The 17835-nt window shown below is 34.6% G+C and overlaps 1 protein-coding gene across 3 annotated transcripts in view; it reads right to left on the bottom strand.

The window, feature by feature from the left end:
* Nucleotides 1-17835, bottom strand: part of STAG1 (stromal antigen 1) — a 342007-nt gene that overhangs the window by 80755 nt on the left and 243417 nt on the right. For all 3 annotated transcript variants that reach the window (XM_045539117.1, XM_045539119.1, XM_045539118.1), the window contains 2 exons: nt 13551-13665; nt 6782-6899 (listed from right to left, as the gene is read on the bottom strand). In XM_045539117.1, coding sequence (XP_045395073.1) covers nt 6782-6899; nt 13551-13665 — 233 coding nt within the window. The remainder of the gene's footprint in view (nt 1-6781; nt 6900-13550; nt 13666-17835) is intronic.

Consider the following 17835-nt stretch of genomic DNA (forward strand, 5'->3'; position numbering starts at 1 on the left):
TGGATTCTTTATTTAGTCTCACTAATTTCTTTGTTTATTTTTATGAAAATGCTTGTTTTGTTATAGTAGATTTATAATGTAATTTGTTTTAAAATAATATATAATTTAATTCAACTAATATGAATATTTAAACAAGTTTCCCTTATCTAGTCCTTTTTCTAAAATTTTTTATAATTTCTATAATGCTAACAGCAAATAATTTATTGAACATTTTCCATGTTTAAGGCACTATTATAAGTAGTTTATGTATAATAACTTGTTTTATCCAAAAAACAATTCCAAGAGACTGGAACTAATATCCTTACTTTACAGATGGGGAAATGAGCTACAGAAGTACTCAACTAGTAGTAGTGCCAATATATGAACCCAGGTAGTCTGACTCCAGAGTTAGTACTCTAAAGCACTATGCTACACTGCCCTTTTAATATAAGCTTAAAAATCTATATAAACTTTAAAATCACTTTGCCAGTTTATGTTCCAACCCACTTCCCAGAACTCTCTCAAATCTACTGGAATTATGACTGGTATTGTAAGAAAATTATACATTACTTTGGGAAGAACTGACATTTTTACAATCTTTTCAGCTAGGAAGAGAACATTGCTCTTTACTTTTAAGATCTTGTTTTAGGTCATTTAACAAAACATTATGATTTTGTTCTGTACTTTCCTGTTGAATTCATGCCTATGTATTTTTAAACAGAGTTTGAGGATACTTTGAATAGTTTAGTTCTATCTTCCTCACTCCCTCCATATACTTATTTATGTTGAAGACTGGTAGATGTAGGGATTAAAGAGACCGAACTAGCAATAAATTAAAAGAAAAATATAGTTAATCTATGAAAGTATAAAAGTTTACATTGATTATTTTAGAATTTTAAAATAAATTGAGGAAAAAGCAATGAAAAGGCAAACAAAGACATAATGACATCTTATCCTTTATTCTTTACTAAAATTATCCTTAAGGAATATGTATGTACATCTTAATTCAATCATTTTTAACATTTTAATTGTCTTAGAAAACAATACATAAACTTCAGATTGTCTTAGAAAAAAATACATGAAAACACTTTAACTTTTCTATCTATATCCTTATGATCCAATGCCTACTAACACAAAAAATACATTCTAAGTGGAAGCAAAACAAACCAAAAAAAATACAAGAAAGTTTTCCATTCAATAACAAATAAATTTCTATTTTTATGATTCTAGAAATTCATATTTTCTCCCATTTGGCTGGCTGTAAAGGAACCACAAGATTGTCCATAACTAAATGTATTTTCTTTCATTTAGGAAGAAAATCTAGTCCCACAGAAAGTGAGGAGAGAGAGAACATTTAAGAAAAGTGGCTGGGCGCGGTGGCTCATGCCTGTAATCCCAGCACTCTAGGAGGCCGAAGCAGGTGGATCGCTCGAGGTCAGGAGTTCGAGACCAGCCTGAGCAACACCAAGACCCCCGTCTCTACTAAAAATAGAAAGAAATTATCTGGCCAACTAAAAATATATATAGAAAAAATTAGCCAGGCATAGTGGCGCATGCCTGTAGTCCCAGCTACTTGGGAGGCTGAGGCAGTAGGATTGCTTAAGCCCAGGAGTTTGAGGTTGCTGTGAGCTAGGCTGACGCCACGGCACTCACTCTAGCCGGGGCAAAAGAGCTAGACTCTGTCTCAAAAAAAAAAAAAAAAAACGAAAAGAAACAGGAGTTCTTTAAATCTGTTCTGGTTCTGGGGTCAGTCCTAGTCTAGACTCATGCCTAAAAGCCAATTAAGAAAAAAAAAAATAGAAACATTTTTTTCTGGATTCACAAGAGGTCATGAAGAAAAAGAATAGAAACATTCTCCTAGTACATAGTAAAATCCACAGCAGTGCTAAAGTATAACCCAAGTATACACAGTGTCCAATTCCATCAATTTTGTTAATTTATCATTTGAAACCATCAATTTAGAAACTTGCCTTGAATGGGAAGATAAAGTAAACCCAAAAGCAGTTGAAACTTAACTGAAATTCCTTTTGGGATATGACAGCAAAACCACATAATAAAATTTAAAGCAAAGCAAGCCTTAAGCCACAGACGAGAACCAAAGAGCCACACTGACTGAAACAAACGCATAGCTGTCACAGCATGAATTATCAGATAAGTACACAATTTTCTAACTCTTGGGAACCCACCTTGCACATCACCTCCATTTCCTCACTACTGATTTTATTCTTATCACCCTGAACTACGGTTTCTCTCTTTTACTATCACCGAAAATAAATGGTTTAAAGTCACCAATGACCTAAATCATTACAAAATCTTTGCATAGTCCTTCTCCTCTGCTATATATGAGATTATTAGCCATAACTCTCTTGAACATCCTCTTTACTAGGCTTGTAAAGGGTATAATTATCTGATTTTTTTTTTTTATAGCTAGCTTGAACACTCTCTCTTGCTCTTTCTGCTTTTTTCCCCTATCCACAATCTTTAACTCAGCCATGGGCTCTTTCTCTCCTTATAAGCCATCTTCCTCTTTTATGGTTTTACTGTCATTTCTCATAGAGACCACTGCAACAATTATATACCTGGTCTTCTGTCTATTCCAAATCGTATTTATAAAAGGCATTCTTTTTCAAATATGCCTTGGATCACATTACTTCCCTATTTAAAATCTTCAATGGCACCCCATTACACTTAGAATGAACTAAAGAAATTCACTTATAAACTAAAATGTTTTATATCAACTGATCTCTATCTCATCTTGTTCCACTGGCTCACTCTGCTCTAGCTATTGCAACTCCTAGAACATTACATCATTCAAGCTTCAGATACTGTGTAACTGTTATTTCCTCTGACTCAGGTAGCGCTTTTATGACACTTCCCACATCTAGTATCCTTTAGCTTCTTGGCTCACAGATGGCCTCCTTCGTACATCGTTGAGTCTTATACATCAAGATTCAACCTAAAGGCCGGGCACGGTGGCTCACGCCTGTAATCCTAGCACTCTGGGAGGCAGAGGCTGGCGGATTGTTTGAGCTCAGGAGTTCGAGACCAGCCTGAGCAAGAGCAAGACCCCGTCTCTACTAAAAATAGAAAAGAAATTATACGGACAGCTAAAAACATATATATATAAAATTAGCCAGGCATGGTGGCGCATGCCTGTAGTCCCAGCTACTCGGGAGGCTGAGGCAGTAGGATTGCTTAAGCCCAGGAGTTTGAGGTTGCTGTGAGCTAGGCTGACGCCACGGCACTCTAGCCCGGACAACAGAGTGAGACTCTGTCTCAAAAAAAAAAAAAAAAAGATTCAACCTAAAGATAGATCCTTCATTACTATCTATCAAAAACACTAACTCATGGAATTATTTTGGCTATTTAATTGATTTTGATCTGTATTCCCAAGAATGTAAGCTCCATATAGGCCGTGAGCTGACCTTTAATTTAAATATTGTACCCGAAAGCACTTACCATAATATTTGTTTCACATAAAGTAGTTAATATTTTTTTTTTATTTTTATTTTTGAGACAGAGTCTCGCTTTGTTGCCTTGGCTAGAGTGAGTGCCGTGGCGTTAGCCTAGCTCACAGGAACCTCAAACTCCTGGGCTTAAGCGATCCTACTGCCTCAGCCTCCCAAGTAGCTGGGACTACAGGCATGCGCCACCATGCCCGGCTAATTTTTTCTATATATATTAGTTGTCCAATAATTTCTTTCTATTTTTAGTAGAGACGGGGTCTTGCTGTTGCTCAGGCTGGTCTCGAACTCCTGACCTCGAATGATCCACCCGCCTCAGCCTCCCAGAGTGCTAGGATTACAGGCGTGAGCCACCACGCCCGTCCTAATATTTTAAAAATTAAAAATGAGTCAATGATTTCTGCTTTGAAAAAAATCCCATTTTTACATTTATTTCACCCATCAACTGTATCACAGAATGTTAGTACTAGAAATGACCAAGGATGATGATCTAGTCAAAGGTTCTCATTTCATAGTTGAAGAAGCTGAGACTCAGAAGTCAAATAATTTGGTTATAGTCTACTTGCTACTTGGTGGTAGAGCTGTTAACAAGAACCCTGACCCTAATATTATACTAAAAACATATCCAGCAATTTGATTTTACTGTAGAATAAATACATACACAAAACAGCCCTGTGAAAACACTGCAAGACAGACTTAAGGCTACTGTGCTTTAAACTGATGTTGGTAGTCTGTCACAATGTGTCTGGCTTTCCCAAATTTTAGTTCTACGTCTCTAACTGCTAACTAGACTTTTCTCCACTGGAATTCTATCACACTCTACTTATCTAAAAAATAACTGAATTTTTAATTAGTCTTAAAATATAAGTTACTGGTAGCATTTTATTAGCCTAAAATACAGCAAAATACTAGCATAGAAAATTAATTTGGATGCCATTCCATGCCAGAGCTTAAATGAGGCAAAGCATGTAAATAAATGTATGAAAAAGTTTAGATACAGTTCTGCAAATGTTATTTCTAATTTCTCAGGCCTTGCCCCACCCAGATTCAATCATGGTTAACTAAAACTGTGATTCACTTTAAAAAATGTTCCCATCTTATCAGTCACTTTTCTAGCTAAAACCAGACAAACCAAACCCTAGCCAAACCAAACCAACCTCTTGACTGGAAGTCAAAGAAACCCAATGTCAAGTGAATTTAAACCATAATGAAATACCTAAGAGTATATAGTTATTTTAACAAGATAAATTCATCTAAAACAACTTGATAACCGAAAGAGTTAGTAATTATTGTTTATTGACTTACACATCTTATTTACATGAGAGTAAAAAGTTAACAATACCAAAGCATATCATCTTGGCTCTTCTTTCCTTAATTTATATTCTCTGCCTCCCTTCTCCTTAGAAATAATCTTATAAGGCATGAGGTGACATACAGAAAAATGTTTTGGAATCAGAAATGAGAAGCTCTAATCTACTCTGGTAATTTGTTAATTTTATGGCAATGAGTAAGGTAAGGAAAATGGATGAATACTATCTTGGGACCCTTTACTCAAGTGTTGATTAGACAGCAGTATGATTAGAAGAGGAATTGATTTTATCAGGGAAAATATTAAGATTAGTTAGAAACAGAATGTATAAAAGTCAATAAACTTAGTAGGAACATGTGTAAGTAAAATAGAAGAAAATGCAGAATGTGATCACAAAAGTGAAGAGAACCCAAAATATAGTTAAGGTAGAGCCAAATACAGTATAATAAACTCCACTTTGAAAGAAGGTCTAGGAAAAGTTTGAGAAAGACTTGTATTACAGATAAATAATGATGCAAATATTTTGAGTTAAGGCATTGTGAGCCAGTTTACAGGAGTGTATCTAGGTAAAATGTATATACCTATTGTTTCTCTCATTGAATTTTGTCAAAGTCAAAATAAATATTAATAGTATCAATTAGTATCACTACTTGGAAAGAACAGTGGGTGATGCTCACTCTCCTGGTGACCTGTTTGAGTAGTGAATTGAGAGGATGCCTCTCTTACAATATTCCAGAAGGTTGAATGAACCACACAAGAGGGTAGAGGAACCAGTAGTACACTATCCACACAAGAGGGTACAGGCAAACAGTAGTACACTATCTTATTTATTTTTCATAACAACTATATAAGGTATACAAAGAAAATAATCTGTGTTATAGATAAAAGGAAACTAAGGATCAGAAAATTTGAGGATATAAGTTACAAGGGACAGAGTTAAAAATCTGAATCTGTATTTCTTTTGATTCTGAAGTCCACATTTAATCTATTATGAGCCTCAATTACATCAAGGTATCACCCACCTTCTAGTATTGCTGTATGGATTAAATGAATTAGAAGTTCTTTAAAGCACTATTGTGGGCCAGCCTGAAAACCTAGACATATATAGGAAAAAAATTTCTGATTCTAAGGAGCTAATATTCCCATAAACTTTTAGAATACATCCTCTTTATTAAGTTTACATATCCATTTTGCTATGCATGCTATTATGTAACCTGTAAAAAATGCATATTTCAGAAATTATATGGCTGTTATTTCCCCCTATTTCTTAGATAGGTAAATGTCCCCATTTCTGACCTTCTGATTTTAATTTTAAAGAAAATATTACTAAAGAGTGGAAGGCTGTAGTCTAACTAAATCATCACGTGTCACAGGTTTTTCCAAGTTCACATATAAATACAGTAAAAACATTCTGGATGCATTTTGTTTCCTTAAGTATATCAGTATTTTGTATTTCAAAATAAGCATCACAAACACTTTTTTGGACTATTCCATTACACTTACAGGGATTTTTAAAAATTTGTGTGGCATGGTAGCAATGTTAATATGGAAAGATGTTGTAAACTGTTGAGATATCCTTACTTGTTATAGGAAACATTGTTCTCTTGGCAAGAAGTCACACAGCATGCTTGCATATTTGTTTTTAAGAAGTGATCTAGGTCAGGGATGGTGGCTTACACCTGTAATCCTAGTACTCTGGGAGCCTTAGGTGAGAGGATCACTTGAGGTCAGGCATTTGACATCAGCCTGAACAAGAGCGAGACCCTGTCTCTACCCAAACCAGAAAAAATCAGCTGGGCATAGTACCGTTTGCCTATAGTCCCAACTACTCGGGAGGCTGAGGCAGGAGGACTGCCTGAGCCTAGGAGTTTGAGGTTGTGGTGAGCTGTGATAATGCCACTGCACTCTACCCAGGGCGACACAGTGAGACTCTGTCTCAAAAAAAGAAAAAAAAAGTTACCTTTAATGGATGAAATGATAATCAATGGAAACACAACAATATGGGAATCAACTTATCAGAATACTATACCTTCCTCTCCTTGAACAGGTTCTTCTAATAGCAACTCTGTCATACATTCCCAATCTTTCAATAGTTCTTGAGAGCTCTCCCACAAACTGTCCACCAAGTAGGCTGCATGTTCATGTAACTAAAAATAACAAAGCAAGTGTGACTAAAGGACATTTAATACAGAAACTAATAATAATATTTTGAGATAAACCATTTTCTTCATAATTAAACATAATTAAAATGGCTTGGTCTCTGATTCTAAGAACCACTTAGAGAACAATATTCATATTCCACTATCAATAATGTGGACACAGGATGTAGAATCATTGATTTTTTAAACATCTGCAGTAGTAAGATTAAGGATCTCTCAGCCCAATAGAGTATAGGTAGTTAGCAATTAGCTAGAGTGCAGCTAGTTAGCAGAATTCTTGAAATTATAAACTGGATTTAGGTCATTTTTCATTACTCCTGGTTGTCTCTTTTTAAATATACTTTTTAAAGGAGATTAATCACTTTCTCCCAGAATTCCATTTGAAACTTTGGTACCAAAGCCTTACTTGCCTCACATCTGTCACCTTGGTCAAGGTCAAAAATGTAAGTTACTCTGTATCTCTCCTCTAGTCTACTCTCATTTCCATTTGACTCAATGCACTCCTCCTCCCACCCCCATTTTCTGTTGGTCATTACTCTCTTGACAATTTTCTTTGGAACCCATGTTTCCACAGTAAACAAACATACTCAAGTTCCTCATCAAATACTTCACACTAAACTCTCTGCCACTTGCCAGTCATTAAACCTTGAAGAATATAATCTCAGTGAAACTCTTCAGGGAAGGTAATAGAGAAGGTGTTGGCATTGTTCCAGTTTCTGCTACTGACAATTAACTTCTCCACCCTTGCATAAAGATCTTCCACCTTTGAGTCTCATTACATCCTGCTAAAGCTGCAGTCCCCAACCCCTGGTCCTCGGCTGCAGAGCTCTACTGCCCTGCCTCCCCAACCTCCATCCATGGAAAAATTGTCTTCCATGAAACTTAGGAAGGGAGGGTGCACAGCAGGAGGTAAGCGAGAAGTTTCATCTGTATTTATAGCTGCTTCCCATTGTTTGTATCACTGCCTGAGCTCTGCTCTCCCCAGCGCCTCCCAAGACCCCCACTCTCCCCTCCCCACCCCCGGTGATGGAAAATTTGTCTTCCATGAAACAAGTCCCTGGTGCCAAAACGGTTGGAGATCGCTGTAAAGAATCCTTGAGATGAGTGTTTTTGAAACTACAGATTGCAACCCATTTTTGGGTTGTTAAACTAATTCAATGCATTGAAACCAAAGCTTCAAAAATGAAGCAGAGCAGAAAAGAGTGGATAGCATACAGAAAGACTAAATACCCATTCATATAACTGTTATTTGTTAGATGAACTTGTACTTGTTGCAAGAGGAAATGTTTTTCTCATCATTTAGTGACCCAAAAAGTATGAAAGTCACCTTTCTAGAGCTATTGTTATCTAGTGTTATCCTGGCCCATTTGGCACTTGAGTTGGTTTTTCTCCCCCATTCCTAACTCTATCATTATTATTAAATTCAATGTGAATTTTAATGACCTATTTAATGCTCTGCTTCTTTCGACCTTAATTCTGTACTTCATTTCTGCTGCATTTCAAATCTCACACCCTAGCTCCAGAAATGCCTCAGGGAAACCACACATACCACAAAGTCTCCCAATGAATTCTGTCAAAGCCAGAGTAAATAATACTGATTAGCATCTTTGCTTTAAAATTACATGGGCAGTAACCAAAATGTTTGTACCCCCATAATATCCTGAATTAAAAAAAAAAAAAAAACTAAGGTGGGGGGGAACATGGGAAAATGTTTGCTGCAAGTTATCTTCAAACTTTCTAAATTCATATATTCTAAGACATTATTCTTAGACTATCCACAACATTATTCCAACAGTGAGAGGTACAAATAGTGCATAAGTTGGTGTCACAAATGAAAAATGGCAGAAAAAAAATTGTTTCCAAATGGCTGCTATTAAAACCTATGCTGAATTGAACAGTTATTATTTAATGGATATAGTTTCAGTTTGGGAAGATTTGAAAAAGTTTTGAAGATGGATGGCAGCAATGATTGCACAGCAACATGAATTTACTTAATGCCACTGAAATATATACTTAACAAGATAAATTTTGTTTGGTGTATTTTACCACAATAAAAAAATAAACTGCTGAATCAATAAGCTTTTCTGCTTAACTATGTATACACGTATTTCTGTATAATATATATATATAATGATTCACAGTTATGTATTTGGTGGATTATGTCCTTCAATTAATAAAAAATACTCCCTTTCTGGCCCTCTTAATACTTCTGGTCCTCAATTCTGGTTTATTTTTTATGATACTGTTCCCTCTGCTATCTTTTTATAAGCATTTGTTAGTTATATCCAGCCTTTATCCAGAATTTATTTGTAAACTTCCTCTTATTTTGATTAAAATGTGTTTATAAACAGCATATAGTTATTTTTCATTTCATTATTTCAACCTTAAATGACAATCTACCTTTTAATAAAGCATGTTCATCTGTTTGTATTTATTGGTATTACGGATGCTAGAAATATTCCTGGCATTTTATTTTCTGTGCTCTACTTATAATATTTTCTTGATTATTCCATCTGTCCTTCCTTCCTGTCCATAGCTTTATTATCTAAGTTATATTTTTTCATTACCAAGATCCTTAGCACATTTATTTATTTCTCTTCCTCTAATTTGAACATTATACTCCTACATTTTAAGAATAATCAGATATTTGCCTTAAACTTCAAAGTCCTAATTTTTAGGCTTAGCTGTAAGTTTTTTTTGGATTTATTTGCTCACCATTGTTTCTTATATTCTTTGTTTTCCTTTTATTGTATCCATTTTTTCATTGTGCTAGAAAACATCCTAAAGTAATACTCGACACATAGAATTCATGGGTAGTTATCTCTCCAACTGCATGTCCTTTGATAGCTCCTCCTCTTTATTCTTTGTTTTCTTTACAGACCTCTTGTTAGATAATACAATAAAATTTCTTAATCTGTACTCCCTGTCTCTCAATTTCTCTCTCAGTTTTCATTTCTTTCTTCTCTTGCACTGTTTTCTGGAAAAATCCTTTGGTTCAGTCTATAGCCAATCCTTGGTTGTGTCTATTCAGGCCATTTATTGATTTTCCCTAATTAAATTTTAGAAATCAAGTTTTTAACTTCTAAGGACTCTCTTCCTTTTTCATAAAAGTCTCCTCTTCTATTTGAGGGTATAAATTAAAAGTTTTCGTGATTCTTGGTTGCCAGTTCATATACGAGCCTAGACACAAGAATACTATTAGCCAGAATCCCTTCCTTGAATCTGGTTGCAAGGTTCTGGCTCTCTTGGTTGTATGGGAAAGTGGAAACGTGGTCTCTATAATCAGGCAGGCTTTCTCTCTATTGTATAGGATACAATTTGCCTTTTGAATGAAAAATTTCCTGTCCCTCTTGGTGGTCATAAATTATCTGGGGCAATCACTACTCTGCTTCTTAGACCCATTGTCCACATCCCAAATGCCTGGACCAGCAGTTCTAAAGTGATGAATAGGCTTAACTAAAGGACAACCACTTAATTACTACTTATAGGTTATTCCTTTACCAGCCTCTATTGCCCTGATCTTAGGCGTATTTAAGAGCTCTGAAAGAAAATCTCAGTTAAAAAAAAAAAAAGATTTTGTATTTTTGCCTCATGTGGCTATGGGTTACTTCGAGCAAATGGAATTCATAGTCAGTCTTTTCCCAATTACTTTACAGCTTCCACAAATCCCTCATTGTTTATGTGAACTTGTAATATCTCTTCCATCTTCACTAATTTAGCCTGAGGTTTTCAGTAGAGGAGTTGACAGTGTAATTCGAGACTTTAAAGCAGTTTAATACCATTAGCATCAGCATTCTTAAGGTTGACTTTTCTACATAAATCAAAGCATATAAAGTGTTGTTCTGGCATGTTGTCACTGTTCCTATCAGACAGTTTAGCAGAAATTTGTTTGTGGTAGCAAATATTCTTAATGCAGATGCTAACCTTCTTTGACAATTTACTCATCTTTCGACTATAAGGTGGTGGCACAGTGGAATGTATTCTGTTAACACCCATAATCAGTTGTTTCAAACTCAAAGTGTAAATCAGAGGGCAAGATAATGCATTGGCCCATTTTCTGATAAAAGTTTTAAATTCACCATTATTAACAACAATCAGAATAACATGGTCAGTCAGGGACTGGCTTGACATAATATTTATGATAGTTCTTTGTCTTAGCATATTTGTGATAGGCATAGAACTTGGTGGTCTCAAATTTTTACATAAATTCCAGGTAAATCCATGTTTTAGGAAAAAAGAAAAAAATTTTAACATAGTAGGGGTAAAAGGTCACAATCATCTTTCAGACACTTTATACCAAGGAACTTCTGTTAGTAGTGAAAGGTGAAACTATGAAGGAAGGCCTTGATTAATGGGTACAAATATAGAAGTTGATAGATAAAATAAGACCTAGTGTTTGACACATTGGTAGGGTATCTGTAGCTTACAATAATCTATCATATATTTCAAAAGAGCTAGAAGAGAATATTTCCAGCATAAAGAAAAGATAAATATTTAAGATGATAAATAATCCCAATTAAACTGATTTGATCTTCAAAAACTATATGAATGTATTAAATTATCACATACACGCCCAAAATACGTACATCTATTACATACCAACAAAAAGGTAACTGAGAAAAAAAAAATCTCCCAAATGAAAAAGAAACCAGAACCCTAAAAATGAAAGAAAACTGTATTTTCTAAAAACAGTTTTTGGTGTCATAATTTCATAAAAACAGTGTGAGGCCAGGCACAGTGGCTCATGTCTGTAATCCCAACACTTTGGGAGGCTGAGTTGGGAGGATCACGTGAGGCTAGGAGTTCAAGACTAGCCTGAGCAACGTGGTAAGATCTCAACTCTACAAAAAATTAAAGAAAAAAATCAGCCAGGCATGGTGGCATGCACCTGTAATCCCAGCTACTTGGGAGGCTGAGGCAGAAGGATTGCTTGAGCCCAGGGGTTTGAAGTTACAGTGAGCTGTGATGACACCACTGCACTCTAGCCTGGGCAACAGAACAAGACCTTGTCTGAAAAAATATAAAATAACAACAAAAAACAGTTTGAAAACCAGGTACATGTAAGCATTCATCTTCAGAAATTAGATGAACAAAAAGGGTAACTTTTTAATGGATAAAGAGTCACTATGGAAAAATGGATTTAAAATTTATTTGTAAGTTACATATAAATTAAAACTATATATAATATTACATCTACATGGATTTTACCCCACTAGATCTAAGTTTAATTTATTTTATAGGCTTTCCTCTAAGCTTATATATGAAGACAACAAACTACTTTAATTTTCCTGGTGACTTTAATTACAATTTTCTAGGTATATTCTGATTCATCTTTAACTGGCTTCAAGTTTACTCCTAACATTTTATCTCAAGTTTTCTCTGCCTGCTAACCTCTCTATCAGATACATAAATACACTAAAGGGGTTCCCTCATGCCAGTGACTCAGTTCTTCTCCAATTTTAATTTTCACATAGATGGTCCTATTTGCATCTCTCTTCCTTATTCCTACAGAGTTCCTCTAATATGCTTAAACTTGAGCATTCATAGTATCTTTTACATTTTTCTTTTTCCCTAACATTCTTACAAAAATATTTTTTTCACAAATAAAATTAAGAGTCTTAGATTTCTAAATTTTCTTTATTTCTTTTGCAACTCTATTCTCAGTCCCTTCTAAACCAACTAGTTTATTTATTTAGGGGCTCTTTAGGTTTAATTTACCATTCCCCCAATGACATGGCAGTTGTACAAAATGCATATGAAAATATCAAAGAGCATTTTGTGGGTAGACCAAAGTTCCCTTGTGAAAACAGATCCTGATAATATATTATGAGTGTTAATTACAGATTTGCTTAAATAAACTGATGAGAGCACATGGAAATATTGCTATGAGGCTTGTACAACTATCAATAAGTACACTTGAATTCCTATTTTTCTCCCTATTAAATAATTTTCAACCAAGATAGAACTAATGGTTTTAACAGCTTGACAATTTTCACAAACTGTTTAAATAATATAATTTAAAGGTTATAGGCACAGATTCAAGAAAAACAAAAAGCAATGATAAAAAAAACATATTCAGAGCTGGGCATAGTGGCTCATGCCTGTAATCCCAGTGCTTTGGAAGACCAGGGTGGGATGATCCCTTGAGGCTAGGAGTTCAAGACTAGCCTGCACAACATAGTGAGACGCCGTCTCTACAAATAATAAAAATTAGCCAGGCATGGTGGTGTGTGCCTATAGCTACTCAAGAAGCTGAGGCAGAAGGATCTCCTAAGCTCAGTAGTTTGAGGTTGCATGAGCTATTTTTGTGCCACTGCATTCCAGCCTAGGTGACAAAGCGAGACCCTCTTTTAAAAAAAAGGAGGTATTCAATACTACAATGCCAATACTAAAAAGTTTAATAACAGCTAGTCTATATCCAAGGTTAATCCACACCTACATATATGTTTAGAACTTCTTCCCACAAAAGGTAGAATACTGATTTCATAATCAAGCAACTTCATGGAGACAACTTTATAAGAAACCAGCTTGTTTTAATTTGATTTGGGAAAAAAACAATTACAATGAATTACATGACAATTTTATTTAATATGTAATATAATACCAAAAAATAAAGAGTTATGTTAAACATTTTTTTACCTCACTTTCAAGAAAGAAAAGAACCAGCATCCTAATGAGGTTCCCATTTGGACTGTTCCTACCCCTCCTCTTTGCTAATGCTTCTTCTGCTTGTGGGTCATGTCTGCTAAATAGCCTGGAAATAAATAACAGAACAAGAGCATTACAAATTTACATAGATATGAACTTCAGTCGTTTCCTTCACTACAGAAATCATTTCAGTGTTTTTTAAAAAAAAAAGAGTATCAAAGATCGGATTATACTCATCTATTTCAATACAAATATGTAACTGATGTCATTATCGGTCAGAAAATGGTTTGATCCGTAATGTTCAACTATATATAAAAAGTAACAGTAAACTTGTTTACTGATGTATAATCAATGTTCAAATATTTATGAAAAATAAGCACTGCTGTTGTCCTATATGATGATCCTAGAGTATGTAATTTTAAATAGAGTTCTACTTTCTTAAATGTTGATTTTATAGTCATGTAATTATAGCATTTAACCAAATGTTCCAGTAACAATTATAAAAATTCATACTTTTAATGATTACCTCTTACATTCTTTCCTATTTATACTCTATTATCTAGAAGCAGTAATCAGTAATCCAAAAGTTTTCAGTAAAATGACATTAACATTATATTTAGAAAAATATAATTTAGTGACAAACTTCTAAAATATGACTTGAAATTTTAATTTGTTAAGTAGATTTATTCCAACAAAACTTAAAGACTGATAAAGGTACCTTATTTCCAGGCACTGCTCTAGGTAAAAAGGATATAGCAGTGAACAAGGGCAAAAGCCCTGATCTCATGGAGCTCTCACTCTAGTGGATGAAGATAAACAGCAGAGAAATACATACTATCTCAAGTGTTATAAAGAAAAATGAGAAAATGGGTATGGATATATAACATGTGCTAGTTTATATATGGAACTGAGTAGGCCTCTCAGATGAAAGGCTGAATAACTAAATAGCATGAGAATAATTTCATGTGCATGTGATATAAAAACAAACCAATCTCGAGTAGAAAATAACTACAGAGAAGTTGAGTTTTGCTACGGAGGAGGAAGGCATATGGGAAAACTACAGAACTTATCTCGCAGCTATATCTATACAACTATCACACTGGTTTAAGAGAAGGTTTGTTTTGTAGGAGACTTTTGTAGGAGACGCAAAAGGAAATTATGAGGAATCTTGATAACTGACACATACCAATTTAAATAATTGCATTTAGTGCATATAAATGAGGTATTGAGGATATAGCTTAAATTTTGAAAATTAGTAAAATGTGGAACTTTTAGATGACATATTAAAATATTCATTACAGATAGGTCTTATTTTTATGGATGACTGGTTAAGATATATACAATCTTAAGTTTAGATCTAGTTTAGAACTAGACTACATGACACTATGTGTGTGCGCACGTGCACATGCATGTATCTATAAAAGCTAATAACAGAACTCCTGTGGATACTATATTGCTTATTTGTTAAGATTTTAAAAGATCACTACATTAAATGGTGGAAGAATACTAAAAAGGATCATTAAAAAATCAGAAGTCATCAAAATGTAAATTTTTTCCAACGCAGGGGCCTTAAATCCACTTACGGAGTGCAGCTTTCATTTGCAAAATAATTGGCTTCATTTTCACAAAGAAATTTTAAAAAATAGAGGCTTATCCTTCTAAATTTTTATAGAAAATATTCCAATTAAAATATTTTTACCAAAGTGACATCAGCGAGATTGCAGAATAGGAGATCCCCCAGCATCACTCCCCCAACAAAAATACAACTAGGAACTATTCAAAGATAAGAATACCACCCTAAATACACCAAAATATAGAGGAGAAGCAGAGAATCCCCTGGGCTCACAGAATGAAGAGGAGCCATGACTAGTAGGAAAAACAGTCATTTCACACTACACCATCCCTGTCCCCACCCTAAGCCAGCATAATGCCACTCGCAGAAAATTTCCCTAGAACTATGATTGCCAACATGAAAGGACAGAATTACAGGTGGACATTTGCTTTTTCCACTAGTCTGGGAATCTTCACAAGAAACCCACTCTGGTCCTGTCCCACAGGAACCACTGAGAGTGCCAGGAGGCCTAAACTACCTGGGGTGAATTGGGGATACCATGTTGAAGACATTTGCTGGTGACAAAGCACTACAAGGAGCATAATCTGATGGAAGGCTTGAATCCCTACCTGGATTTTCCACAAAGCCCAAGTGATTACATGGAGCTTTCCCAAGGCCTGTGAACCACTAAAAGGTAAGGATTATGTTCCAGTGCTGGCTTAAGTTTTCCCAGACTAGGAAAACAATGGCAGGGAAGCAATATACTTCCAAGCAAAACACTGCCAAGAGGCAGTGTTTACACTCTAGTACTCACTATAAGTCTTCCCCAGACTGAGAAACAATGGAAGGGCAGTGACTTAGTTCCAGAAAAGTGTTTAAGTTCCAGTGTTCATTATAAGTCCTCCCCAGACCAGGAAAACAACAACTGGCCAGTGTTTAAGTTCAAATATTAAGATGTAAAGGTTGAATAACCCTAAAGAACACCTGTAAAAAGTGGAAAGGTGACTGTCTCCTCAAACACACAGGCATCTATTTAAGGATGCAAAGATTGTGAAAACTTAGGGAAATATGATATTAATAAACCAACAAAGTTCCAGCAATAGATCTAGAAGAATTGAAGATCTATGAAATGTCTGACAGAGAATTCAGAATAATCTTCTTACAGATTTTCAGAGAATCACAAAAAAATACAAACAGAAAGCTAAATGAAATTTGGAAAACAATACAGAAACAAAATAAGAAATTTGACAAAGAAATAGAAATACTTTTTAAAAACCAATGGAAATCGTAGAAATAAGGAATAATCAAAGTGAAAAACTAATTAGAAAACTCATTAGAATAGCAGACTTGATAAAACAGAGGAAGGAACTGTTGAGCTCAAAGACAGAACATATGAAATTATACAGTCAGCAGAGTAAAAAGAATAAAAAGAGTAAAGAAAGCCTATGAAAATTATGGGACATCAAGTGAAATAACCTCCACATAATTGGGATTCCTGAAACAGACGAGAGAGAAAAAGGCCAGAAAGTATATTTAAAAAGTAAGGGCTGAAAATTTCCTAAATCTGGAGAAAGATAACAGCATCCAGGTATGGGAAGCTCAGAAATCACCAAACAAATTTAACCCAGAGGAATTCCCCAAGGCACATCATAATCAAATCGGCAAAAATCAAAGACAAAAAAATAATACTCAAAGTAGCATCAAAAAAGAAACATATCATATTCAATAGAGCTACAATACAGCTTTTGGTGGATTTCTCAGCAGAAACCCTGCAGGCCAGGAAGCGGGTGGGATGCTATATTCAAAGTGCCAAAGGAAAAAAGATACTCCCTACCAACCAACAGTACTGTACTCAGTAAAGCTTCAAACATGAGGGAGAGATAAAGATCTTCTCAGACAGACAAAAGTTGAACCAATTCATCAACACCAGACCTGTCTTACAAGAAATGCCACAAGGGGAATTCTTCGTCTAAAAAAAGAAGGATGCCAACATATAACAAGAAAACTGCTGAAGGCATAAAACTCACTGGTAAAAGTAAGAAAACAGACAAATTCAGAATACTGTAATACTCTAAACGTGGTAAGTAAATTATTTATATCTTAAGAATGATAACTAAAAGACAATACTATTAAAAAAAAGTTAAGAGATAGGCAAAATAAAAAATGTAAATTGAAACATCAAAAAGTCAAAATGTCAGGGAGAGGAATGGTATTAAAGTATAGAATTTATTTATGAAAGTTTATAATCAAAGTTAAGTCGTTATGGGTTTAAAATACATATTACTGCAGAAAACCATTTAACCAAATAGAAGACAGTAAGAGAGGCAAAAGCAAAGCAAGGATCTACAAAACAACCAGGAACAAGTAACAAAATGGCAGTAGTAAAACCCTTACTCATCAATGATAATCTTGAATGTAAATGGATTAAACTCTCAAATTAAAAGACAAAGTGGCTTAATGAATAAAGAAAATAAGACCCAATGATATGCTATGTATAAGAAACTCACTTCACCTATAAAAACTCACAGACTAAAAGTGAAAGTATGGAAAAAGATATTCCATGCAAACAAAAACCATGAAAGAACAGAACTAGCTATGTTTATTATCAAATAAAATAGACTGTAAATAAAGAATGGAAAAAAAAAGATTAAAAAGGCTATTACATACTGATAAAGGGGTCCATATAACAAAAGGATAAAACAAGAATAAATATATATGCAACGA

Source organism: Lemur catta, chromosome 1 (genome assembly GCF_020740605.2).
Source record: "Lemur catta isolate mLemCat1 chromosome 1, mLemCat1.pri, whole genome shotgun sequence".
In the NCBI taxonomy this organism is placed as follows: domain Eukaryota; kingdom Metazoa; phylum Chordata; class Mammalia; order Primates; family Lemuridae; genus Lemur; species Lemur catta.